Source organism: Mirounga angustirostris, unplaced genomic scaffold (genome assembly GCF_029215605.1).
Source record: "Mirounga angustirostris isolate CCGP_5_RB_7025 unplaced genomic scaffold, mMirAng1.0.hap1 SCAF_17, whole genome shotgun sequence".
Lineage (NCBI taxonomy): Eukaryota > Metazoa > Chordata > Mammalia > Carnivora > Phocidae > Mirounga > Mirounga angustirostris.
Window position 1 is genome coordinate 55,133,960 of NW_026991725.1, and position 27,595 is coordinate 55,161,554.

Here is a 27,595-nt window from a genome sequence, read left to right on the forward strand (position 1 = left end):
ACCCAACGACCATTATTAATCTGGAGGGTCCGGCACAGTAACTGCATAGAAAACTTTCAATAACTATCAGCTGTGACTACCTCACAGGCCCGGGACCAAAACAAACAAACCTATTAAGTTTCTCTAATTATATAGTGAAAAGACCCCGGGTTCTAATTATAGTCCCAATACTGACACTTCATAATCTTGGATAAGTTGGACTCTTTTTGATCCTGTTGCCCCCGACCGACCGTCACGTGATGGCCTTCACTGATGTAAAAAAAAAACAAACCTCAGTGAACATTTATTGAGTGCTAACTTCCAGAGTCCTTCCTCAAAGGAGTACCCCCAAGGCTACAATTATTACCCAATCAGCGCACTCACCAGGTGGTGAGGGACACTGGTGGGGGTTGGTGGGGGGGGGGAAGACTTGTTTCCCTCTGCTTTAGGGATGGATGGAGGGCCAGAGTTACTGGGGAAAAGGCAGTTGAACAAAGCTTGAAGGATCGTTCACGAGTTTGCCTTGTAATTACTGGCGATGCTTTTATTTTACCGTCCCTTTCAACCTTGAGCACTGGTGCAGGGATTTGGTTCTGAAAATCAGCCCACTTCTCCTTTTTATTGCCGAGGTCACTGTGATTGAGAAGCCAGTGGAGCCGCATAAAGCAGGTTATGTCTCCTCTTCCCTCTTCGAGGCATCGTGACCTCCTGGTACCCGCGCGACCCGGGGCGGGGTGGGGGGCTCTGCTCGCCTGGGAGAGCAGGCCCGGCGGTGCAGGGGGAAGCTGCTCTGGCCGGTCAGCTAACTGGAACGGAGAAACAGAAGCGGCTAAGCCGGAGCGTGGCAGTGCGGGCCTCGCCTTGTGTACAAGGGCACGCTGTGAGTGCCCACGGCCGGCCGCCCCAAACCTGAGACACCGCGCCATACAGCTCCAAGGTCGGGGGGTTGGGGGGGCGCTCCGGCTCCGGGACGGTCACTCTCGCGCGGCATCTCTCCACCCGGGCCAGCGACGCGAAAGGGCACAAGACGCACGCGCGCAGGGTCACGTGGGCGGGCCGGGCGCGAGCCCCCGCACCCACGAGAGGAGGCGGGGATGGGGGCGGGGCCGGCGGCGCGGCCTCCCGTGAAGCCTCGCGCGGGGAAGGACCGGAACTCCGGGCGGGCGGCTTGTTGATAATATGGCGGCAGGAGCTGCCTGGGCTTCTCGAGGAGGCGGTGGGGCCCACACCCGGAAGAAGGGTCTCTTTTCAGGCTAGTGCGGCGGCCGCTGCGGACCCGGAAGTCCGGGCCGGTTGCTGAATGAGGGGAGCCGGGCCCTCCCCGCGACAGTCCCCCCGCGCCCTCCGCCCCGACCCGGGCCCCGCCATGTCCTTCTTCCGGCGGAAAGGTAGCAGACGGGGCTCCGGCGGGGAGTCAGGCCGGGCCTCAGGGGCGGCGGTGGGGCAGGTGGGCCTGCACGGGCTTCCTCCCGGGTGGCGGCGAGGCCCTCGGCCTCCGCGCAGACCCCCCCCTGCGTGCCTTGCTTTGCTCCGGGACTCTGCAGGGAGGGAGAAGGTGGTCTCCTCGCGCGAGGTCAGAGGGGAATCGTCTCGCTGGTCCAAAAGTATTTGCCGAAGCCCGTACAAGTTAATGCCCGTTTGCGCAGAAACAGTTTTCGCGTTTGTGTGCGTGCGTGTCTAAACGGCGGATCCAGAAAAGAAATTCTTTTAGTACCGTGTTACGGAAGTCTCTGACTTTTCTGAATATTGAGGGTTTTATGTCTAAAAGCAACATGTGAAAAAGCTGTTTTCTTCAACTGGTGCTATTTTCTAGTTTCCCTTTTCTGGGGGGTGTGGGGAGGGGGAATCCTGCAGTTCCTAAAATAACATTACTTATTGCTAAAAGTTCCCTAATGAAGATTATTTCTTTTGATGACTTAGCAAGTGGACTAACTATTGGAACGCTCACTTTGTAAACTCCTTGTATTTCTGATTTTCAGTTGTAATAGCTGCCCAGTTTTTAAGTAGAGGCAGCTTAATTTTGATCCTGGATAAAGTTGTTGTGTTGCATTCAAAATACATATCCAAAATGAACAAGTGGAGGTCTTTTTGGATGATGGTGGTTCTTTCAATTCTTGTTATTTAAGAGAAAAGGTACAAGAGAAAAAAAAAAAAAAACACCAAACCGTATCAGGGACTTGGGTTCACATGACTGCTCTGCTACTTTCTGTCACCTGGGACAGAAAAGCGTTAACCCACTTTTTTCTCCTCTTTCAACCGAGAATTAGATGATTCCTAAAGGCCCCATTCAGATATGAATTCAAGAATTCCTTTTAAGTACAAGTAGAGTTTTAGTAACTGATGTCATGGGGTGAGTGAATGAAACTGTGATGAATGAATGAAAGCACTGCTGAATGAAGGAAACCTGTAAAATGGTACAAGGAAGCTTTGTTGGTAAGGTATCTTGGTGTAGTTTATAGCTCTAAGTTGTTTGACAGTGTTAAAGTAGGTTTTGTGTTTTTGTTTTTGTTTTTGTTTTTAAAGATTTTATTTATTCATAAGAGACAGAGAGAGAGGCAGAGGGAGAAGCAGGCTTCCCGCTGAACAAGGAGCCCGATGCGGGACTCGATCCCAGGTCCCTGGGATCATGACCTGAGCCGAAGGCAGACGCCTAACCATCTGAGCCACCCAGGCGCCCCTTTGTTTTTGTTTTTTTTAAGGGGAAAGAAAGCATTCTATGTATAATGAGGCAGATTGCATGTTGCGTAATAGACCGTTGTCTCTGTTCAACAAATACTATTGAATGTCTGCTGCTTGGCAGGCACTGTGTTAGGCCCTCATTATTAAGCACTGAACAAGACTAAGTCCCTGCACCTATGGAGCTTATTGTCTGCTGGGGCAGACAGACAATAAATCTCTTTCAGTACCTGTGTGTATTTACAAATTGGTAACATGTTATAACACAGATAAGGTGAGAGGAGAAGCATATTTTGGTTTGATGTTAGAGAAAAGCCTCAGCAGGTGACCTTGACACTTAGAGCTGAGGAATCAGTAGGAGGTAACAGAGGCTAGGGAGGAGCATGTTCAAAGGTGGTGAGTCAAGAAAGAGTTTGATGCCCTTCAAGGAAGGACGGAAGGCCACTGTGATTTGGGCTTAGAGAGGTAGACAAGATTCAGAGCTTTGTAGGCCATAGGTTTTATTCCAAATGCAGGGACACTATTTTAAAAAAAAAATTTTTTTTTTTTGAAAGAGAGCACAAGAGGGGCAGGGGAGAGGGAGAGAATCTTAAGCAGGCTACATCCGCTTCGGGGCTGGATCTCATGACCCTGAGATCATGACCTGAGCTGAAATCAAGAGTCAGACCCTTAACCCACTGAGCTACCCAGGTGCCCCTTAAAAATTTTTAAAGAGGAATGATTTGATCTTATGTTATAAAAAGATCATTGTAGATGCTTTTTGCAGACTGAATGTGGCAAGAGTAGAAGCTGGAGATGCTTCTGTTTAGGGATCCCATCCAGTCTTTAAATACCATTTTTAAATACCACCTATATGCTGATGACTCCTGAATTTACATCTCCAGCTTGAATTCTCTCCCCTGAATTAGGAATGGTATATACATCCAACTGTTGGTCCACTTTATACCTCTACCTAATAGATATAGTTGTATCTATTAATAGAAATAATAGACTAACAGATGGATCTTTTACTAACTATATCTAAAATTTAACTCCAGATTTTTTGTCACCTCAGTAAATTGCATTTCTGGTCTTTTAATTGCTCAGGCTAAAACTTTAGTACCTTCTTGAACCTCTCTTTCTCTCCTACTCTATATCTACATTAGCAAATCTGCTAAGCCTACCCCAGAATGTAACCGAATTCAGCCTTTTCTCGCCATCCCTGACTATTAACTCCCTGGTCTAGGTGGTCATCTCTGTTTAGATTGGACAGTTAAGGAAGTCCTCTGAGAGGATGTCATTCAAATCTCAGCTTAAATGTTAAGAGGAAGCTGGTTTTATGAAAGTAGAGGAAGCAAGGGCGCCTGGGTGGCTCAGTCGGTTGAGTGTCCGACTCTTGATTTTGACTCAGGTCATGATCTCAGGGTCGTGAGATTGAGCCCTGCATTGAGCTCCGCACTGAGCGTGGAGCCTGCTTGGGATTCTCTCTCTCCCTTTCCTTCTGCTCTTCCCCCCACCCCCCCGCAGTGCTTGCTTGTTTACCCGCTCGCTCTGTCAAATAAATAAATAAAATCTTTAAAGACAAAAGGGAAATAGGAAAAGCAGAGTGATGTTGCTGTAGGCTTCAATTTGGTTTCCCTTCTTCCATCCTTGACCCCTATGGTATATTTTCAAAATGCGTTACGCCACATCTCTGTTCAAATTCCTCCAGTAACTTCCTATACATGGCCCTCCCTAATCTAGTTCCCATTTCCTCTCTGTGTTCATCTCCTCCTCTCCTTTTCCATCACTGTTCCATTTATATTAGCCTCTTTGTTGTCAAATACATTCCCGCCTCAGGGCCTTTGCACTTATTTTTTCTCTCTGCCTGGAAACCTCTTCCCACAGACACCCACTATTTTGCTCTCTCATTTTCTTCAGGTTTTTGATCATTTGGCATCTTGGTGAGGCTTTCTCTGTTCATCTTAGGTTTAACATTGCAGTCCCTAGCCCCTGCACTCCTATCTTGCCTACTTTCTCTACAGCATTTATCACCATCTACTTTTCTCTGTATTTTATTAAGATGGAAGCTGATTTTGTTCACAGCTGTATCCCCATGTCTAGGTCAGTGCCTGGGTATAGTTAGGAATTTAGTAAATATTTGTTGAATAAGTGAATAAAAACAAGAAAAAATATCCACTAGTAAAAAGTGCTGAGCAGGGAATTTAAACTGATGTGGGATTAGATCACAGGATGATAATATTTGTTCAGATAATAAGGGAAGGCTTGTCTGAGAAGATGGTATTTAGTTTGAGATCTGAATGAGGGGAGAGAGCCAGCCTCACAAAAGATCAAAGGAACTGCATTTTAGCCAGAAAGAACTAGAAGTACCAATGTCCTGAGGCAGCAATAGCTGGGTGTGTTTAAGGAACCTGAAGAAGGCTGGAACTTACTGGGTATGGGATATGTTTTGGAGATAGAAATAGCATAACTTGAATAAGTGATTGGAGTGAAGAAAACCTGGGAAAGCTTTGGGCTTAGAGCTTGGAGCAGGAAAAATTAAAAACTGTCTTTTGGCAATTGTGAGTTTGTGATAACACATCCATGTGGATACATTGAGGAGGCAGTGGGATGTATGAGTCTGTAGTTCTGGAAAGAGGTCGGAATGTGAGATCTGGTTCTGGCTTTAAAAATATTTTGCAAGGGCGCCTGGGTGGCTCAATGGGTTAAGCTGCTGCCTTAGGCTCAGGTCATGATCCCGGGATTCTGGGATTGAGCCCTGCATCAGGCTCCTTGCTCAGCAGGCAGCCTGCTTCTCCCTCACCCTCTGCCTGCCGCTCCCCCTGCTTGTGGTCTCTCTCTCTCTCTGTCAAATATATAAATAAAATCTTTTAAAAAGAAAAAATATTATGCATAACTGATGATTAATGACATGGGACTAGATCAGATCACCTAGAGAATACATAAAATGTGTGAATTAGTTATGTTGAAAGGCTAAGGCTGTTGTAACAAAGATACACCGAAGTGTAATGGCTCAAACAAGATAGATTTTTTTATTACTCTCTTGAGTGTAACGGTCCAAGTTCATTGGGTGGCTTTGCTTCACAATCATTCAGGGGATCACTTTCCTCCCATCTTGTTACACCTCTTTCCCTTAGAGTATGGTCTGTTTTGTCAAAACTGGGTCATAGCCCTTTCTGTCTGTCCTCAGTCCTTTGACCCATGGTAAGGAGGAAAGGGAAGCTTTAGCCAGAAAGTGGCACATAATCATTTCTATTCATCTTCTATTGGTGAGAAGTTAGTCATATGGTCATATATAACTGCAAAAGCTTCTGGGAAATTAGAGTAATTAGCCAGCTAGTAACTAGCTACTAGGCTACAGCCCTCTTGCTAGAAAGAGGAAAATGAGTTCTGTGGGCCAGGTAGCATTTCCTGCCATACCATACACAAGAACGGAGCCTAGGTGAAAGCTCTGGAGTTAAGCCAGCTTTTAGAAGTTAAGTTGAGGGGCACCTGGGTGGCTCAGATGGTTGGGTGTCTGCCTTCTGCTCAGGTCATGATCTCCAGGGCCAGGGATCAAGCCCCCTGTCAGGCTCCTGGCTTGGCAGGGCGTCTACTTTTCCTTCTTCCTCTGCCTCTCCCCTTGCTTGTGCTCTCTCTGTCTCTCAGATGAATAAATAAAATCTTTAAAAAAATTTTTTAAAAAAGAAGTTAAATCGAGGAACATGAACCATTGGCAAAGGAGAATCGAAAATAAAATGCCAGTTATATAGGAGTGTGATATCATGGAAGCTAAGAGAAGATAATGTTTCAAAAAGAAGGGAGTATTGTGTTGAATGTCACTTGCAAGATCAAGATAGAAATAACTACTCAGTTTGATAATGTGGAAGTAAATGATGACTTTGAGAGGGGTATCAGTGGAATGGGTTGGAGGGAGAATGTGAAGTGTGGAAAGTAGCAAGAGTAAAAACACCTTTTTCAAGAAACTACAGTGAAAAGGAGCTGAAAGGGGCTCTTGGGTTAAGGGATTGATTGATTGATTGATTGATTTATAAGATAAAAGATGCTAGAATATGTTTGTATGCTGATAGGAATGATCTGGTAGAGAGGGAGAAAATGGTACAGAAGAGAGAGGTGTTAAGTCCTGAGGGATGGGATTAAAGCCTGACTATACCAAGATTTGGTTAGGGTATGCTGCTGTTGGGAATGGCAATTGGTAGGACCACTTGTATAAAGTTTAAAAACCTTCAATCAGTACTGTATGTTGTTTATAGATATAGAAATATATTAAAGAATAAAAATATGAGTAGAAACAATAAATATTCAATTTATGAAATTATTTCCCTAGGGAGAAGGGGGAATGAGATCAGGGAGAGACTTAAGTTGCACATACATGTCTTATTTCTTTTGAAAATTTTTCAGAAGCAAATATAGCATAATGTTAAGATTTGAGAAGCCTGAGTGTTACTCAAATTATATTCTAGTATTGTCTTTGTTTTAGATGTTTCATAATAAAAAGAAACAGAGAAACAAGAAAAAGCATAGTCAGCAGTACAAAATAAGGTGGCTGAAATAAACCTAAATAGATCAGTAGTCACAATAAATGTAAATAGACTAAATTCTAGCAGAAGATTGTATAGCTAAAAAACAAAAAGGCTGGATAAGATCCAGCCATAAACTACTGGGAACACAACTAAAACATAAGGACATAGAGAAATTGAAAATAACTGGATAGAAGAATATAGCAGACAAATGTTAACCAGAAGAAGCTGTGTGGCAGATGACATACTTCAAAGCGCAAAACATTATCAGGGCTAAAAAGGTCACTACATTATGAAAAAATGAACAGGGTAGTAGGAAGATAAAACTCTGAACTGCTTTGCACCAATATCAGTCTCAAAATACATAAAGCAAAATATACAGAATTACTAGGAGAAATCAACAAATTCATAGTCATAGTTAAAGTTTTAAGAATGATCTTTAGAAATCAAGAGCAGTAATCACAATAAGCAGAAATGGGCTGTCTCAGTGAAAAGACTAGATTCCTCCTGTATACTGTTTAGTATAAAAAGGATCATGAGAAGGTTAAAAGCAAAAGGATGGGAAAACATATCAGGGATATTAGACAAAAAGAAAGCTAATATAGTCTTCACAGTAGCACATACACAGAACAAAAAAGAAGGGAAATTTAAGTTTTGGGAGGGAGGGGAAACAAAGGAATCATTAGTCCCAGATAACGTGATTGCATATCTAAAAAACTGAAGAAAATCTACACACACTATTAGAACTCCTAAGAGTTCAACTGGGTTTTTAAAATAAATGCATTTATATGTAAGTATTTAAAACTCAGTTTAAAGTACTGCTGTATGCTAGTAAAAGCAAAAGACTAAAATCTTTATGGAGTTTACAAAACCTAGTTTGACGTGAAAGGAAACCCAAATAAATGGAGAGGTATACTATGTTCATAGATAGAAGGACTCAATACCAGAAAGATGTGAACTCTCCCCCAAATTAATCATTCAGTCAGTGCTACTCTAAAAATTCCCATGGGGGTTTTAGGATCAGGACAAGTTGACCCTATAATTAATAGGGCAGACAGTTTCGAAAGAGAATAAGGTAGAGGACTTGGCCCTGCCAAAGTCTGATTATATAGTTAGGTAATTAAGACAGTAGAATTAAATGCCCAGAAACAGACCTATGTATGTATGGGAACTTGGTATATAAAGAGTTCCTGTTCAGTTGGGAAAGGTTGGACTAATCAGTAAATGATGTTTGCTATCCCTCTGGCAAAAAAAACAATTAGGGTTTTTCTATCTCTTATCATATACATCAGGGGTCTGCTAACTCTGTAAAAGACAAGATAGTGTCCTTGTAGCCATAGATAGTATGTTAACAAATGGACGTGGCTGTGTTAAACTAACACTTTATTTATAAAAACTTAATTTGGCCCATGGGCTGTAGTTTCCTGATTTCTGACAAATAGAAATAAATACAGGTAGCTAAGAGCCCAGAATTTTAAAAAAGCAAAATTTGAAATCATATGGAAGAAAATACAGGGGGAAAAAAATCTGATCTTGGGCTAAGAAAGGATATCTTAAACAATGAGGTAGGAAAATACAATCCACATAATGTAAATTTGGCCACATTAAAATTTAAAGCTTCCATACAATAAAATACACATAAGGTATTTGCAACACAAAGGATTAGTATCCAGACTATGTATGGAATTTCTACAAATAAGTAAAGGACAAAGGAATTGAATAGCCAGCCCATAAAAGAAGATACCTAAATACCCAATAAATACGAAAGGATAGCCCTTCAAAGGAAATCAAGGAAATGAATTAAAAATACCATCAAATACCATTTGAAAAATATTCATTAAATAGCCACTTTAATTAAAAATGCCCATCATTGGTTACCTATCGGTTACATTTATAGTGTTCTAAAGAAATTCTTCTTTTTTAAAGATTTTATTTATTCATTTGAGAGAGAAAGAGTACAAGCAGGGAGAGGGGCAGAGGGAGGAGAGGCAGACTCCCGGCTGAGCTGGGAGCCTGATGCCGGGTTCGATCCCAGGACCTGGAGATCATTACCTGAGCCGAAGGTAGATGCTCAACCATCTGAGTCACCCAGGCGCCCCTCCTAGAGAAATTCTTACATATAGACTGCATAGGAAGACATGTACTAGAATGTTGATCACATCATTTTTTTTTTTTAAGATTTTATTTATTTATTTGACAGAGACACAGCGAAAGAGGGAACACAAGCAGGGGGAGTGGGAGACTGAGAAGCAGGTTTCCCGCGGAGCAGGGAGCTGGATGCGGGGCTCGATCCCAGGACCTGGAGATCATTACCTGAGCCGAAGGTAGATGCTCAACCATCTGAGTCACCCAGGCGCCCCTCTTAGAGAAATTCTTACATATAGACTGCATAGGAAGACATGTACTAGAATATTGATCACATCATTTTTTTTTTTAAGATTTTATTTATTTATTTGACAGAGAGAAACACAGCGAGAGAGGGAACACAAGCAGGGGGAGTGGGAGACTGAGAAGCAGGTTTCCCGCGGAGCAGGGAGCTGGATGCGGGGCTCGATCCCAGGACCTGGAGATCATTACCTGAGCCGAAGGTAGATGCTCAACCATCTGAGTCACCCAGGCGCCCCTCCTAGAGAAATTCTTACATATAGACTGCATAGGAAGACATGTACTAGAATATTGATCACATCATTTTTTTTTTTAAGATTTTATTTATTTATTTGACAGAGAGAAACACAGCGAGAGAGGGAACACAAGCAGGGGGAGTGGGAGACTGAGAAGCAGGTTTCCCGCGGAGCAGGGAGCTGGATGCGGGGCTCGATCCCAGAACCTGGGATCATGACCTGAGCCAAAGGCAGACGCTTAACGACTGAGCCTCCCAGGTGCCCCTGTTGATCACATCATTGTTTGTGATAGTAAAAACTGGGAAATAAAACCGAAGTGTTCATTACCAGGAAAATGAATAAATAAAGGTGTATTTTAGGAATTAAGCAGCTAAAATGAATGAACTAGAGCTACATGAATGCATCAGTATAGACAAGTCAAATTATGGGATGAATACAAGTTTCAGATATGTGTAGAAGAATACTATTCATGTCATTTTTAAAAATGTACAGAATAATTATATGTTTTACATGCATGTAGTAGTAGTCTAAAAACATATATGGTTTGTTTGATAGTAAACACATGGTAGTAAACACATCCAAGTTAGGGCAATATTTATCTCTGGGAAGGGAAGAAGAGCAATGGGATCAGGTAGTGAGTCATAGGACCCTTTATATAATATTTAGGGGGGTAAAGGAAGTAAGGCAAAACACTAATATGTGGTGAAGTTGGATTGTGTGTTACTTTTCTGTTTGAAATACTGACTAGATCTGATTGATGAGAATGTATTGAGAGTAACAAAGTAGAACTGTGGAGGTATGTTTTAATGGTAGAATCAATTGGTCTTAGAAGTGGTTTGGGTGTGGGAAGTAAGGGAGAGACATGTTAAGAATGACTCAGAATTTTGGCCTGAGAAACTGGGGTGGGAGTGTCATTCATGAGAGAGAATGAAAAGTAAGGTAAACCAGGTTTGGGAAGAGATGGTATGTTCCATTTTGGACCAGTGTAATTATAGAAGAGGATGGGTAGATGGTTAACTAAATGAATTTAAGGTCAAAAAGAATTTAGACTAGAAATAGAAATTCAGGATTCATAGCTTATCTACAGTACTGAAAACCTTCAGAATGGGTCAGTTCAGCCAAGAAATACATATGTGTACGTAGTGAAAAGAAAAGGTGCTCAAACCCTTTCTCTGAGGAACTCCCAGTAGGTAGAGGAGGAGTTAGCCAGGTGATAAAACTGAGAAGGAGCAGCTAGAAAACGAGGGGAGTTGAGTGCCTTGGAAGTCAAGACAAGTTCATGTTTCAAGTGGGAGATGTAGTCAGTTGGCAGATGCTACAGTGAGGGCTGCAACCCAGTTACTTCTACCACATTTCCTTATTTTCTTTTCTTCCCAACAGCAGTGATCAGTACCTGAAATGATCTTATTTTTGTCCATGTTTGTCTCCACATTCTTGTAGATAGACTTTTTGAAGACAGGACTGTTTTTTTGGAGCTGGGAGAGTGTCTAGCGCATACGAGGCACTCACATATTTGTTGATGGATTAATTTATCAGATACTCTGAGAGCTAGTTATTTCCTGCTACTAGCCTTTCAGTGTTGAATGTTTAAGAGCACGAGTAGAGAGATGGTCACATTTTGGGATTTCTTATTTTGATAGGCTTTTCATGGTAGGGTTAAAGAAAATTTAATGTTGAAAAAAAAATACAAGAAAAGTAAGGAAGGTTAAAAATAGTCCTTTGTCAGATCCTGTAAGAGTTCACGCTTTGGTTAAGCTGCCATGTACCTTCCTTTCTTGGATATTATATTATTAGCATATTTGCAGTAGAATTTTTACTGTTCTGTATTATAGAGAAGAGACTGAAATGGTTAAGCCTTGAGTATTAGATATTTAGAATATAAGTTTAGAATGTTTGTATTTGATGTTGTGAGAGGAATACACAAGTCAGATAGGATACACAATCAAAGAACTCTTTTTCTTCAAGATGCATCTAGTAGTAGGCATATTTTAATAATATTAGTTAACATCCTAAACTAACGGTGTGCCTGTTCCTCTTCTAAGCCCTTTACAACTTTTTATTTTTTCACTCATAACCCTCTAAGGTAGGTGTTGTTATTACTGTTCTAATTTTATAAATCAAGGAAATTGAGACCCAGAGAAGTAAAGTAACTTGTCCATGATCACATGGCTGTGTAAAAAGTGGCAAGTTAGAATTTGAACCCAGGTGTTCTGACACTGTCTCTCCATAAGCACACTCAGTGCTCTTGACTGAATGATGTTCAAAGGTCACTTCCTTAGAGAAGCTTCCCCTGACAACTGTCTTGCCCTGTCCCCCTCCAAGGCTGTTATTCCATCGTTCAACTTTGAATATTCATCTGGTAGGATAAAGCTTGTCTAATTTTTACATCATATAGATGGAATCTTTTTGACTGCAGAAGTTGGTCATGAATGCTCTTTTTATCTTCCAGTGAAAGGCAAAGAACAAGAGAAGACCTCAGATGTCAAGTCAATTAAAGGTGAGTTCAGTGGCATACCATTATATTAAAAAAGTGATGTGCTTTGCATTTACAGGCTATTTTTAATCCTGTTATCCTCCCCCTTCTTTTGCCATTAATCGTCTCTTCCTTCTTTTATAATTATTTATGATTGTGACTTATTTCCTTGTTCAACCTGTATATTCTTCAACGCCTTGCATATAATAGGCTTTTACTAAGCACTTGTTGGCTGTTCTAGTGATAGAGTAAACCAGTGCCCTCCTGTTAATCCTGTTTGTTCCCTAAAATCGATGAGCTGACTTCATTATTTTTTTAACTTAAAATCAACGAATTAACATATATTGTATTATTAGTTTAAGAGGTAGAGTTTAGTGATTCATCAATTGCATATAACATGCAATGCTCATTAGATCAGGTGTGCTCCTTAATGCCCATCACCCAGTTACCCCATCCCCCCCTCCCTCCACCCCTCCAGCAACCCTCAGTTTGTTTCCTATAGTTGAGAGTCTCTTATGCTTTGTAGTTGACTTTATTTTATTTTATTTTTAAAGATTTTATTTATTTATTTGACACAGAGAGAGAGAGCACAAGCAGGCAGAGTGGCAGGCAGAGGGAGAGGGAGAAGCAGGCTTCCTGCGGAGCTGGGAGCCTGATGTGGGGCTCGATCCCAGGACCCCAGGATCATGACCTGAGCCGAAGGCAGCTGCTTAACCGACTGAGCCACCCAGGCGCCCCTGTAGTTGACTTTATTTTAAAAAACAAAAAGCGAGGGGCACCTGGGTGGGTTGAGTGTCTGACTCTTGGTTTTGTTTCAGGTCGTGATCTCAGGGTCGTGAGATCAAGTTCTGCGTCGGGCTTTGTGTCAGGTCTGCTGACGCGGAGTCTGCTTCAGACTCTCTCTCCCTATGCCCCTGCCCACTGTGCGCACTCTCTCTCTCTAAAATAAATAAATACATCTTTTTTATTTTTTATTTATTTATTTATTTTTAAGATTTATTTGACAGAGAGAGACACAGCGAGAGAGGGAACACAAGCAGGGGGAGTGGGAGAGGGAGAAGCAGGCTTCCCACGGAGCAGGGAGCCCGATGCAGGGCTCGATCCCAGGACCCTGGGATCATGACCTGAGCCAAAGGCAGACGCTTAACGACTGAGCCACCCAGGCGCCCCTTTTTTATTTTTTTAATTTATTTTATTAGAGAGAAAGAGCATGAATGTGGGGGAGGGGCAGAGAGAGGGAGAAGCAGACTCCCCGCCGAGGAAGGAGCCCGATGCGGGGCTCGATCCCAGGACCCTGGATCATTACCTGAGCTGAAGGTGGACACTTAACTGACTGAGCCACCTAGTACCCCATAAATAAATCTTTAAAAACAAAACAAAAAGTGAAAAATACTCTGAAATGAGCTGACAGTTCTGGAGTAAAGAACTGCCACTTACAAGATTGGTTTTCTGTTTATCCAGAAGTGTGGATGATGACAGTTTTTACTTCTCTGTTACTTTGGATGAATGGTCTTAACTTAAAATATATTCAGAGTACCTTATTGTAATCAGTATATTGTCCTTGTTTATAGGTTAGAGCATGCTTCTTTAGGTTGTAATCTCTACTATAGTTTTGACTGATTTCATTATGTTAATTACAAAGATTGGAATGGAAAATTATAATGGAAATTAATTATATAGCCATTACATATAAATTTCATAAATAAAATTTATTTACCTGAGATCTGTAGATTGCTACTTAGATTTTTTTTCTTTCAAATGTTTGTATCTTGTGTGGCTAGCATTGAGTATTAACTATATATGCTCAGTTTGCTGGAGAGAGACTAATTATAACTTACGAGATTTGTAACATTAGGGAAGAACTAGGGTACCTGACAGTCTTATTTTCTGCTCACTTCTGGTAATTTAAAGCCAGTTGGATTCCATGTTGGTTCATACTGCCTTCCTTAAGCAAAATTTGATTGACTTTCATAACGACTTCAAGCCCTTAGCAAGCAACATGTGTAAAGACTAGATCTGAATGTAAGAAGGAAAGGATTTGATGTTTCAGGCATTTAGATTTCTCAGGTGTTCTACTCTAAACTCTGCTACTAACAGTATGACCTTGGGAAGTCATGTAACCTTCCTCAGATTCTTCATTTGTGGAGAGGATTGGCCTGCCTAACTTCTAAATCTGTACCCGGCTAAAAAATTCCATTTTCCTACCCTGTGACAGTACATAATGTGCTTAGCATTACATTGGCTTACCTTAGAATCATATGGAAGCAGTATAGGAAACAGGCCCTCAAGAAGTTTGCAGTCTGATTAGAACTTAGACACGGAATAGAATCATACTATTAACATACTAATAACAACCATTTCTTGAACACCTGTTCTGTTTTAGGCATTAGCCCAAAACTGCGGCTAAACCAAAAAAGACTTGATCTGCACTCATTGAACTTACAGATTGGTAAGGGAGAGGAACATTAATCAAGTGATTCCACAGATGGCATGGGCTAGATCTATAATGATGAAAATAAAGAGATCTGGATTGATCAATTTAGAGCTAAAATGGATAGAACTTTTGTTATTGATTAAATATGAGGTGTAAGGGACAGGGAAGTTTCAAATTAACACCTACTTTTCTGGCTTGCCTAACAGTGCGACTGGTGGAGAACCAAGTTGGGAAATTATATGTTCAATTTTGGCATGTTGGGTGGGAGGTACTTGGAGACATTTATATATATTATTTTATCCACACAATAATTCTAGAGTCTGAGTTTCCAACCAAAGGTAAAAGGGTGATTTCCTAGAGTCTGGCAGACCAAAGTTGAAATCCTGCCTGTTGATAGGACTCTTTACCAGCTCATTGACTTAGAGCAAAGTATTTAACTTTTGTCTGTCTGTATCCACATCTCCAAAATGAGGAAAATGCTGGTCTTGCAGAATTGTTATGGGAGATAATGAAATAATGTACCCCCAAAAATGTGTATCAAGCAACCGGCATGATGCCTGGTGTGTAGGAGGTACTTCCTTGGTAGCTCTTGTTTTCTGGTTGTAGCACAAGAGGCCTCAGTATGCTGACTTCGTTAAATGAAGTATTGTGAGGAGTTCAGAGGAATTTGAGATCAGCAAATGGTTTCTGAAGTGTAGGGAAGATTTTGTAGAAATGGGACTTAATCTATATAAAAGTTGAATAATAAGGATTTGAATGAAAGAGGCAGTTCTTTCTCTTTTCCCTACCAGCCCAGCTTCTTATTTCTTTGAGTATATATTAGGCAAAGGGACCTTCAGACAAGTTAAAAGGATAATTTTACAGAAGACTGATAGCCAATTACAAGGGCCTTAAAGACCAGAACAGAGAGCTGCGACAGAGAAAATAGGGAGCCTGTAGGCTTTTGAACAGGATGTCGATGCTTTACATGTGGTATTTATGAAAGGTTAGTCCGGAAGAGTTCTATAGAATGGAGACCCTAGAAGTTCTTTTGCTGTAATACGGAAAGGCCTGTACTAAAGGTGTGGTGTTGGTAATAAACAGGTTAGTAGATGTTTAAATATCTTTAAGGAAAAATTAACCGATCTTGGCAGGTAAACATGTAGACTGAAAAAGAATGGGTACAAGATTTTGAGCTTTGGAGACTGGCAGATTGAACAGAGACTGGGGAAATTGAGTAGGAGAATTAACGTGGTAAGTTTGATATTTGGACAAGTTGGTCTTGATATGGTAAAGTCATAGTGAGAATAGCTAGCAGTAAGGAATTAGAGATACAGGCCCCAAGCCCAGATCAAAGGACAGGTCTCAGATACAGGTCAGGGCTTTTTCACTGGGGTTCCAGTACCATAGAGGTGTACCCTACGAGCTGTTGCCGAGAGGTCCAGGCCACAGTGTGAGTGAGACTTTCCCCTTGAATCAGCCAGAGTTACTAAATCTTTTTTTTAATCTCCTTTAGATATCTATCTAGATTTAGGTACCTATATTTTTTAGAGTTTTATCTATTTTACAGATGTGTTAGGGTCTCACTTAAGTTTATTTGGGGGAAAAAGAGGAGTGCTTACAGGTTTAAATAATATGTTTGGAAAAGATGGCTCCAGTAATAATTAAAGGTTTGAGAATAAATGTTTCTAGCAGAAAGAATAAAAGAACAGAGAACTTCAGGAAGAGGAGTCATGGAAAGAGACCATATCTGACATAGTGGGCCTTTTTTTTTTTTTTAATTTCTTTTTTAAGATTTTATTTATTTGTCAGAGAGCGCACAAACAGGGGGAGTGGCAGGCAGAGGGAGAAGCAGGCTCCCCACTGAGCAGGGAGCCCAACTCAGGGCTCAATCCCAGGAACCTGGGATCATGACCTGAGCCAAAGGCAGACGCTTAACCGACTGAGCCACCCAGGTGCCCCTAGTGGGCATTTAATAACTGTGTTTTAAGGGCTTGAGAGGCAGGCACAGATAGAAAAGGAAACTAAGGAGCAGGTAGTACCATGGAGACCAAAGGAAGATAGACTATCTGGAAGCAACATCTAAAGTAAGTTAATAGTTCTAATAGAGAAGTTCAGAAAGAGGAGGAAAAAAAAGCCTTGCACAAAAATATTAATGGCATTTTGTATCATCATACATACCTAATTAGGAAACAATTAGAAAGTCTTATTCTTATAGAATGATATTTGTAGCTTGTTGTCTATAGAAAAAACCTAGCTATTACTGTTTATAAACTTGCTGAAATGATTTTGCTTTCTTCAGTTTATCATGAAAATTTAAAAAAAAGACTTCTAAAATTAAAAATTTCAGGATGCCTGGGTGGCTCAGTCGGTTGAGTGTCCGCCTTCAGCTCAGGTCATGATCCCAGGGTCCTGGAATCGAGTCCCACATCAGGCTCCCTGCTCAGCGAGGAGCCTGCTTCTCCCTCTGCCTGCCACTCCCCCTGCTTGTGCTTTCTCTCTCTGTCCCTAATAAATAAATAAAATCTTTTAAATAAATAAATGAAATTAAAAATTTCTTGAAGACAACTCAGATGCATCATTCTCCCACCTCTCGTTGAATCACTAGTAAATATAGATACCTGGCAGACAGGTATGGACATTCACATTCTTACCTGCTTAATATTTATAAAAGCATCTCAAAGAGTAATAGACTGAATTACATTACTATGTATTCTTCATAAGAAATATTGCCTGGTATTACTCAGATTCTGTGTCTGGGAACTGCTTGCTGAGATGAGAGCACTTATCTGTTGACAATGTAATAAAAAAATGGTGCTAGTAGCTTCAAGTTTGGTTCTCTGAGAGTATTTATCTTGAGGCTGACCTGTATCATTTCTTTTTTATTTTTAAGATTTTATTTATTTGTCAGAGAGAGAGAGTGCACAAGCAGAGGGAGGTGCAGAGGGAGAAGCAGGCTCCCTGCCCTGATGCAGGACTCGATCCCAGGACCCTGGGATCACGACCTAAGCTGAAGACAGACACTTAACCGGCTGAGCCACCCAGGCATCCCTTCTGTCCTTGCTATAGCAATGTACTAGGCCGACACTTCTTAAAAACCTTTAATAAGAGTCATTAATATTTGTGTGGAATAAATAGGAGAGGTAGAATGTTGATCCAGCTGTAGCAACAAGGTCACAGGACTACTTTGACAATATTGTGATACTGAGTTGTTTATATCCTATTAACATGTTAATGGGTAACCTCTTTATTCTGATGTCAATAGGATATTTCTTCAGACTACTAAAGAAAATGTATTTTGTGAATTTTTTAAGTGTGCTTTATCTTTAAGCAGCTTGAACTTTGATCATAAAAGTTTTTCATTAGAGAAATTTTGTTACCCAATTAAAAAGTAAAATAAAGGAACACCTGGGTGGCTCAGTCGGTTAAGCGTCTGCCTTCGGCTCAGGTCATGATCCCAGGGTCCTGGGATCGAGTCCCTCATCGGGCTCCTTGCTTAGCGGGGAGCCTGCTTCTCCCTCTGCCTGCCGCTCCCCCCTGCTTGTGAGCTCTCTTTCTCTCTGACAAATAAATAAATAAAATCTTTAAAAAAGTAAAATAAGTATTCTGAGGAGTATTTTTCTCATTTTTACCCCATTCCACAAGTTTAGTTTTGTTCCTTGGACAAAAAAGGATTAAGGAATTGAAAAGGGTCCATAGGGGCACCTGGGTGGCTCAGTTGCTAAGCATCTGCCTTCAGCTCAGGTCATGATCCCAGGGTCCTGGGATTGAGCCCCACTTCGGACTCCTGCTCGGTGGGAAGCCTACTTCTCCCTCTCCCATGCCCCCTGCTTGTGTTCCCTCTCTCGGAGTCTCTCTCTCTGTCAAATAAATAAATAAATTCTTAAAAAAAAAAAAAAACAACAGAAAAGGGTCCATATATTAGAATGTTTTCTGGCTTTGGTACTTTCTGTCATCAGTAGAAGTTCTCAAAGAAACATCTCTGTTTTAAGTTCCATTTTTGGCACAGTATTTTGAGAGTTATAAATAATAATAGGACATTTCTTTCCAGTTTTCTGCTGCTTGATTGCCTTTCCCCTAAGTACTTTTTGTTGAGTGTGCATACTTAAGAGAGGTGTTTACAAAATTTAATTTTTAAAGTTCTCTTAAAGCCCTTTATGAGACATTTTTAGGCTATCAAATTGTGCTAAATTTTTAACCTTTTTTCTTTTTTTAAAAAATTATAGCTTCAATATCTGTACATTCCCCACAAAAAAGCACTAAAAATCATGCCTTGCTGGAGGCGGCAGGACCAAGTCATGTTGCAATCAATGCCATTTCTGCCAACATGGACTCCTTTTCAAGTAGCAGGACAGCGACACTTAAGAAGCAGCCAAGCCACATGGAGGCTGCTCATTTTGGTGACCTGGGTAAGTGACTCCCTTTTTGTTAACGTCCAGCAGGAAGAAGGATTGATTGTATTATGTGAAACTCTTGCTGGAGGATACTAGAACTGTATAATGGGAATGGGCTTTGAAAAAATGTATTTAAAATAACAGCTATAGGGGGGCCTGGCTGGCTGGCTCAGTCAGTAGAGCATGTGACTCTTGATCTGAGGGTTGTGAGTTCAATCCCCACACTGGGCATGGAGCCTACTTAAAAAAATAAATAAAATTAAAAAAATAAAATAACAGCTGTAAGTATAATGATACTCTATTGTGTTCCCATAAGCATAAAATATAAAGCATTCTCAACTTAAAAAAAAAATGGGCCATGTACAGGGGAAGAAATACATTTGGTCACTAATTATATGAAAAAGATGCCTCATTTCACTCATACTCAGGGAAACGCAAATTTTAGTAATGAGATAATGTTCCCCCAACATATCAGCAAATATTAAAGTTTGATCATTTGAGTGGTAATGGAGATGAAGAGAAATGGCCATTCCTATTTAGTGGAAGTGTAAATTGATGAAGATTTTTTGGAAGGCAGTTTGGAAATATTTATCGAAATATAAAATAGAAGATCTAGCCCTCAGATGTATTCACATATATGCAAAAAGATGTATATACAAGTATGTATAAAGCTGTTTATTGCAGTATTGTTTGTGAAAGCAAAAAAATGAGGAACAACATGCAAATATCTATTAATGGAGAAGTAGTCAAATTGTGGTATACCTGCATCTGGAATACTGGGAAGCCGTTTAAAAGTCTGAAGATGACATAGAGAAATATCTAAGGTAAAGTGCAAAAAGCAGGTCACATAGCAATGAATGTACCAGGATCCCTATTATGTTTAAATAACTTCTCCTTTCCCCCCACCCACCCCCAAAAAAGATATGCAAGAGATCGATGATTTCTGAATTTTTATTACCCAAAGTTCTGCACTTACAAAAATTGCATGTTGTGGTATCATAAATTGAAAAAAAAATGAATAAATTGAAGTCTAATAAAATTAGTTCCTCTTTTGACATATTTGCTTAACATTTGTATATATTCAGGGGTGTCAAAGTGTTGATGGGTCATGCTCAGCAGTACATTGCAAACAGCATTTGTTGATCACAAAGTAAAATTGTAAGTTTTACTGGATTACTCCTATGTTGCTGGTGGGAATGTGAAATGGTACAGCCACTCTGGAAAACAGTTTGGCAGTTTCTTCGAGAGCTAAACACGCAGTTGTCATATGACCCTGCAATTGCACTCTTTGGCCTTTATCCCAGAGAAATGGAAACTTACATTCACGCATAAACCTATACTCCAATGTCCATAGCAGCTTAAAAGTAAAAAACTGACTTTCAGCAGGCAAGTGAATGGTTAAACAAACTGGTACGTGCATGCCAGAGAATACTAGTCAGCAATAAAAAAGAGCAGACTGTTGATATACCTGACAGCTTGTATGAATCCCAAGGGAATTATGCTGAGGATCAAAAGCCAATCCCAAAAGGTTATATGCAGTATGATTCCATTTGACAAAATTAGAAAATGAAGAACTGAGGAGAGTTTGCCAGAGGTTAAGAACGGAAGAGTTAGTTATAAAAGGCCACATGAGGGATCCACGTGGCATTGGAACTGTTCAGTATCTTGGTGGTTACATATGATAAAATTGCATAGATTCCATTGCATAGAATGAAGTCCACAGGTGAGTACAGGTGAAATGGGGGAAATCTGAGTAAGATTGGTGGGTCATACCTTGTAAGATTGTGACTGTCGGTACCTTGATGTGATACTGTACTATAGTATTGTAAGATGTTAGCATGGGGAACCTGGGTAAAGGGTACATGGGATCTCTCTGTGTTGTGTCTTACAAGTGTATTTGAATTTACTGTTATCTCAAAATTAAAAATTTAATTTAAAAAATTGTAAATCTTGCAAAGGATCAGGATTTCCTGAAGTTCAAGGAAGTGATGTTGACAGAGATGCACTGGTTAACATTGAAAATGAGACAGCCAGGGGGTGCCTGGGTGGCACAGTCGGTTAAGTGCCCCACTCTTGATTTCGGCTCAGGTCATGATCTCAGGGTCATGAGATAGAGCCCCGTGTTGGGCTGTGCTTGCTCAAGTGTGCCCTCTCTCTCAAAAAAAGAAAAAGAAAATGAGACAGCCAGCAAGGATGACACATGAAATGCTTCAAAAGAAAATGATTTGAATATCAAAGGATTAAGAAAAGCCCTTTTGAAAAATTGATGAAACCCTGTTAATTTTATGAAGATGAACCTCAATATGTCAATGCCGTAAATATAAACAACAACAAAAAAATAACTGTGGTTATAATCGTAACCTAAATTTAGTTACATATAAAATGAACTTACTAAGTTTTGGTAAGTTTCATTTTATTTTTCAAGATAAAATCCCAGAGCTACTCTTTATTCTGTTGTAACAAATGCTGAGAGCTGGTAACATCTTTCTGGCTGTATCCACACATGGACCATTTTTCCTCAGGAAAAGTTCCTAGAGGTGGAGTTACTGGATTGCAGATCATGCAGATTATTAGAGCTTTGCTGTTATGAATGCTTCTCCAAAGAGGTTTTGCCGTTTTTTATTTTCATCATCAGTGGGTGCCGTGTTGCCTGTTCTGCTGTGCCTTTGTTTTTGATATTTTTTGAAAAAACATCTTCCAGTTTGACAAAAATGTTATCTTGATTAATGTCCTTTTCTGCGTTTTTAATTAGATTGAATCTATTTTCATATTTTTATTGGCCTTCTTTCTTTGGGGCTAGTATCGTAAGATTTTTTTTTTTTTCTCAAGAATTTACATGGTCTGAACTGCCATTAAAAGTTACGTAAAAATAATTGAGCTAGAGCTTTTTAATAGATGGATTAAGTTTTGGAGACTTGTTTCTTTGCCACTTTAGAAGCCACAATGATAGTATTTCTAGCTCTTTATTCATTTAAATTGCTAGGGAAATAAACTTTATTCAAGAATTCTGGTACCACTGATGCTAAAGGTGGCTGACAAATCCGTTAATCTTAAATTGTTACTGAACTGCTAATCTTTGCTTCTTTCAGGCAGATCTTGTCTGGACTACCAGACTCAAGAGACCAAATCAAGTCTTTCAAAGACCCTTGAACAAGTCTTGCACGACACTGTTGTCCTCCCTTATTTCATTCAATTCATGGAACTTCGGAGAATGGAGCATTTGGTTAAATTTTGGTTAGAAGCTGAAAGTTTTCACTCTACAACTTGGTCCCGAATAAGAGCACACAGTCTGAACACTGTGAAGCAGAGCTCATTGGCTGAGCCTGTCTCTCCATCTAAAAAGCATGAAACTGCAACATCTTTTGTAACTGAGTCTCTTGACAAGAGATTGGAGGATTCTAGCCCAGCCCAATTGCTTATGACCCGATCCGAAGGAATTAACCTGAACAGTAGAACTAGCAACATTCAGAATCACTTGCTGCTTTCCCGGGAATGTGACCATGCCCATTCTCTCCATCTTGAAATGGCCAGAACAGGAACGCATCAAATTTCCATGGAAACCCAAGAATCCTCCTCCAGACTTCTAGTAGCCAGTAGAAATAGTCCCTCTTCACCACTAAAGGAATTATCAGGAAAATTAATGAAAAGTAAGTATGTGGTTTTCTTGCCTATTTATCCTGTTTGTTTAATCAGTTTACAAAGTGGAACTTGAGGTGGGGAATAAAAGGATTGGGATGGTTTTCCTTTCTCTCACACCCACTTGCAAATTTGGAAGGATTTGGAGAATGTCCTGGAGGAGGATTGGTATATGAAAAAGGAACAGCAGGGATACATACCTACAGTGATTGGATCCTCTCAGAAGGGTATTAACAGAATTAACAAATGAAGAAGGGTCAAGTGTCATCCTACCTTTGCCATCCAGAGATTTTGAAATCAAATCATTATCCAGAAATGCTTATTTATCCTCATCTCTCTTTTTTTTTTCTTTTTTTACTGTTCTGTTAATCCCCATACATTACATCAATAGTTTTTGATGTAGTGTTCCATGATTCATTGTATATAACACTCAGTGCTCCATGCAGAACGTGTCCTCATTAATACCCATCACCGGGTAACCCATCCTCCCACCCCTTTCCCTTCTAGAACCCTCAGTTTGTTTTTCAGAGTCCATCGTCTCTCATGGTTCATCTCCCCCTCCGATTTACCCCCCCTTCATTCTTCCCCTCCTGCCATCTTCTTTTTTCTTTTTTTTTTAGCATATATTGTATTATTTGTTTCAGAGGTACAGATCTGTGATTCAACAGTCTTGCACAATTCACAGTGCTCACCATAGCACATACCCTCCCCAATGTCTGTCACCCAGCCACCCCATCCCTCCCACCCCCCACCACTCCAGCAACCCTCAGTTTGTTTCCTGAGATTAAGAATTCCTCATATCAGTGAGGTCATATGATACATGTCTTTCTCTGTTTGACTTATTTCGCTCAGCATAACACCCTCCAGTTCCATCCACGTCATTGCAAATGGCAAGACCTCATTCCTTTTGATGGCTGCATAATATTCCATTGTATATATATACCACCTCTTCTTTATCCATTCATCTGTCAATGGACATCTTGGCTCTTTCCACAGTTTGGCTATTGTGGACATTGCTGCTATAAACATCAGGGTGCATGTACCCTTTCGGATCCCTCCTTTTGTATCTTTGGGGTAAATACCCAGTAGTGCAATTGCTGGGTCATACGGTAGCTCTATTTTCAACTGTTTGAGGAACCTCCATACTGTTTTCCAGCTTGCATTCCCACCAACAGTGTAGGAGGATTCCCCTTTCTCCGCATCCCCGCCAACATCTGTCGTTTCCTGACTTGTTAACTTTAGCCATTCTGACTGTGTGAGGTGATATCTCATTGAGGTTTTGATTTGGATTTCCCTGATGCTGACCGATGTTGAGCACTTTTTCGTGTGTCTGTTGGCCATTTGGATGTATTCTTTGGAAAAATGACTGTTCATGTCTTCTGCCCATTTCTTTTTTTTTTTTTCTTAAAGATTTTATTTATTTATTTGACAGAGAGACACAGCAAGAGAGAGAACACAAGCAGGGGGAGTGGGAGAGGGAGAAGCAGGCTTCCCGCTGAGCAGGGAGCCCAATACGGGGACTGATCCCAGGAACCTGGGATCAAAACCCCAGCCGAAGGCAGACACCCAACAACTGAGCCACCCAGGCGCCCCTCTTCTGCCCATTTCTTGATTGGATCATTTGTTCTTTGGGTGTTGAGTTTAAGAAGTTCTTTATAGATTTTAGATACTAGCCCTTTATCTGATATGTCATTTGTAAATATCTTCTCCCATTCTGTCAGTTACCTTTTGGTTTTGTTGACTCTTTCCTTTGCTGTGCAAAAGCTTTTTATCTTGATGAAGTCCCCGTAGTTCATTTTTGCCCTTGCTTCCCTTGCCTTTGGCAATGTTTCTAGGAAGAAGTTGCTGCGGCTGAGGTCGAAGAGGTTGCTGCCTGTGTTCTCCTTTAGGATTTTGATGGACTCCTGTCTCACGTTGAGATCTTTCAACCATTTGGAGTCTATTTTTGTGTGTGGTGTAAGGAAATGATCCAGTTTCATTCTTCTGCATGTGGCTGTCCAGTTTTCCCAACACCATTTGTTGAAGAGACTGTCTTTTTTCCATTGGACATTCTTTCCTGCTTTGTCAAAGATTAGTTGACCATAGAGTTGAGGGTCCATTTCTGGGCTCTCTATTCTGTTCCATTGATCTATGTGTCTGTTTTTGTACCAGTACCATACTGTCTTGATGATGACAGCTTTGTAATAGAGCTGGAAGTCTGGAATTACGATGCCGCCAGCTTTGCTTTTCTTTTTCAACATTCCTCTGGCTATTCGGGGTCTTTTCTGGTTCCATACAAATTTTAGGATTATTTGTTCCATTTCCTTGAAAAAAGTGGATGGTATTTTGATGGGGATTGCATTGAATGTGTAGATTGCTCTAGGCAGCATTGACATCTTCACAATATTTGTTCTTCCAGTCCATGAGCATGGAACGTTTTTCCATTTCTTTGTGTCTTCCTCAATTTCTTTCATGAGTAGTTTATACTTTTCTGAGTACAGATCCTTTGCCTCTTTGGTTAGATTTATTCCTAGGTATCTTATGCTTTTCGGTGCAATTGTAAATGGGATCGACTCCTTAATTTCTCTTTCTTCTGTCTTGTTGGTGGTGTATAGGAATGCCACTGACTTCTGTGCATTGATTTTATATCCTGCCACTTGACTGAATTCCTGTATGAGTTCTAGCAGTTTTGGGGTGGAGTCGTTGGGGTTTTCCACATAAAGTATCATATCATCTGCAAAGAGTGAGAGTTTGACTTCTTCTTTGCTGATTTGGATGCCTTTTATTTCTTTTTGTTGTCTGATTGCTGTGGCTAGGACTTGTAATACTATGTTGAATAGCAGTGGTGATAGTGGACATCCCTGCCGCGTTCCTGACCTTAGGGGGAAAGCTCTCAGTTTTTCCCATTGAGAATGATATTCGCTGTGGGTTTTTCATAGATGGCTTTTATGATATTGAGGTATGTGCCCTCGATCCCTATACTCTGAAGAGTTTTGATCAAGAAAGGATACTGTACTTTGTCAAATGCTTTTTCTGCATCTATTGAGAGGATCATATGATTCTTGTTCTTTCTTTTATTAATGTATTGTATCACGTTGATTGATTTGTGGATGTTGAACCAACCTTGCAGCCCAGGGATAAATCCCACTTGGTTGTGGTGAATAATCCTTTTAATGTACTGTTGGATCCTATTGGCTAGTATTTTGGTGAGAATTTTTGCATCCATGTTCATCAGGGACATTGGTTTGTAATTCTCCTTTTTGATGGGGTCTTTTTCTGGTTTTGGGATCAAGGTAATGGTGTCCTCATAAAATGAGTTTGGAAGTTTTCCTTCCATTTCTATTTTTTGGAACAGTTTCAGAAGAATAGGTATGTATACTTCTTGAAATGTTTGGTAGAATTCCCCTGGGAAGCCATCTGGTCCTGGGCTTTTGTTTGTTGGGAGATTTTTGATGACTGCTTCAATTTCCTTAATGGTTATAGGTCTGTTCAGGTTTTCTCTTTCTTCCTGGTTCAGTTTTGGTAGTTGATACATCTCTAGGAATGCATTCATTTCTTCCAGGTTATCTAATTTGCTGGCATAGAGTTGCTCATAGTATGTTCTTATAATTGTTTGTATTTCTTTGGTGTTGGTTGTGATCTCTCCTCTTTCATTCATGATTTTGTTGATTTGGGTCATTTCTCTTTTCTTTTTGATAAGTCTGGCCAGGGGTTTATCAATCTTGTTAATTCTTTCAAAGAACCAGCTCCTAGTTTCATTGATCTGTTCTACTGTTCTTTTGGTTTCTATTTCATTGATTTCTGTTCTGATCTTTATTCTCTTCGCCTGTTGGGTTTAGGCTTTATTTGCTATTCTTTCTCCAGCTCCTTTAGGTGTAGAGTTAGGTTGTGTATTTGAGACCTTTCTTGTTTCTTGGGAAAGGCTTGTATTGCTATATACTTTCCTCTTAGGACTGCCTTTGCTGGATCCCAAAGATTTTGAATAGTTGTGTTTTCATTTTCATTGGTTTCCATGAATGTTTTTAATTCTTCTTTAATTTCCTGGTTGACCCATTCATTCTTTAGTAGGATGCTCTTTAGCCTCCATGTATTTGAGTTCTTTCCGACTTTCCTCTTGTGATTGAGTTCTAGTTTCAAAGCATTGTGGTCTAAAAATATCCAGGGAATGATCCCAGTCTTTTGGTACCGGTTGAGACCTGATTTGGGACCTAGGATGTGATCGATTCTGGAGAATGTTCCATGGGCACTAGAGAAGAATGTGTATTCTGTTGCTTTGAGATGCACAAAGAATACTTTGGTATTCTGGTCCAGTGTGTCATTTAAAGTCTTTATTTCCTTGTTGATCTTTTGCTTAGATGATCTGTCCATTTCACTGAGGGGGGTGTTAAAGTCCCCCACTATTACTGTATTGTTGTTGATGTGTTTCTTTGCTTTTGTTATTAATTGGCTTATATAGGTGGTTGCTCCCATGTTAGGGGCATAGATATTTACCATTGTTAGATCTTCTTGTTGGATAGACCCTTTAAGTAGGATATAGTGTCCTTCCTCATCTCTTATTACAGTCTTTGGTTTAAAATCTAATTTGTCTGATATAAGGATTGCCACCCCAGCTTTCTTTTGGTGTCCATTAGCATGGTAAATGGTTTTTCACCCCCTCACTTTCAATCTGGGGGTGTTTTGGGTCTCAAGTGAATCTCTTGCAGACAGCATATCGATGGATCTTGTTTTTTATCCAATCTGATAGCCTCTGTCTTTTGATTGGGGCATTTAGCCCATTTACATTCAGGGTAACTATTGAGATATGAATTTAGTGCCACTGTATTGCCTGTAAGGTGACTGTTACTGTATATTGTCTGTGTTCCTTTCTGGTCTATGTTGCTTTTAGGCTCTCTCTTTGCTTAGAGGACCCCTTTCAAGATTTCTTG

General features: G+C 40.4%; 1 protein-coding gene across 3 annotated transcripts in view; it reads left to right on the forward strand.

Annotated features, from left to right (window-relative positions):
- Positions 1-1,112: 1,112 nt before the first annotated feature.
- The window catches only part of AKAP10 (A-kinase anchoring protein 10), a 98,155-nt gene continuing 71,672 nt past the window's right edge, over positions 1,113-27,595 (forward strand). For 2 of the 3 annotated variants that reach the window (XR_010408682.1, XM_045889772.3), the window contains exons 1-4: positions 1,113-1,367; positions 12,225-12,272; positions 18,888-19,070; positions 22,145-22,702. Coding sequence is in view for 2 of the 3 variants with exons in the window: in XM_045889772.3 (XP_045745728.1) it covers positions 1,280-1,367; positions 12,225-12,272; positions 18,888-19,070; positions 22,145-22,702 (877 nt within the window). In the remaining variant the exon portion in view is untranslated. Of the gene's footprint in view, positions 1,368-9,597; positions 9,743-12,224; positions 12,273-18,887; positions 19,071-22,144; positions 22,703-27,595 lie in introns of those variants that run through there. The other variant, XM_064583213.1, reaches the window with a different exon arrangement.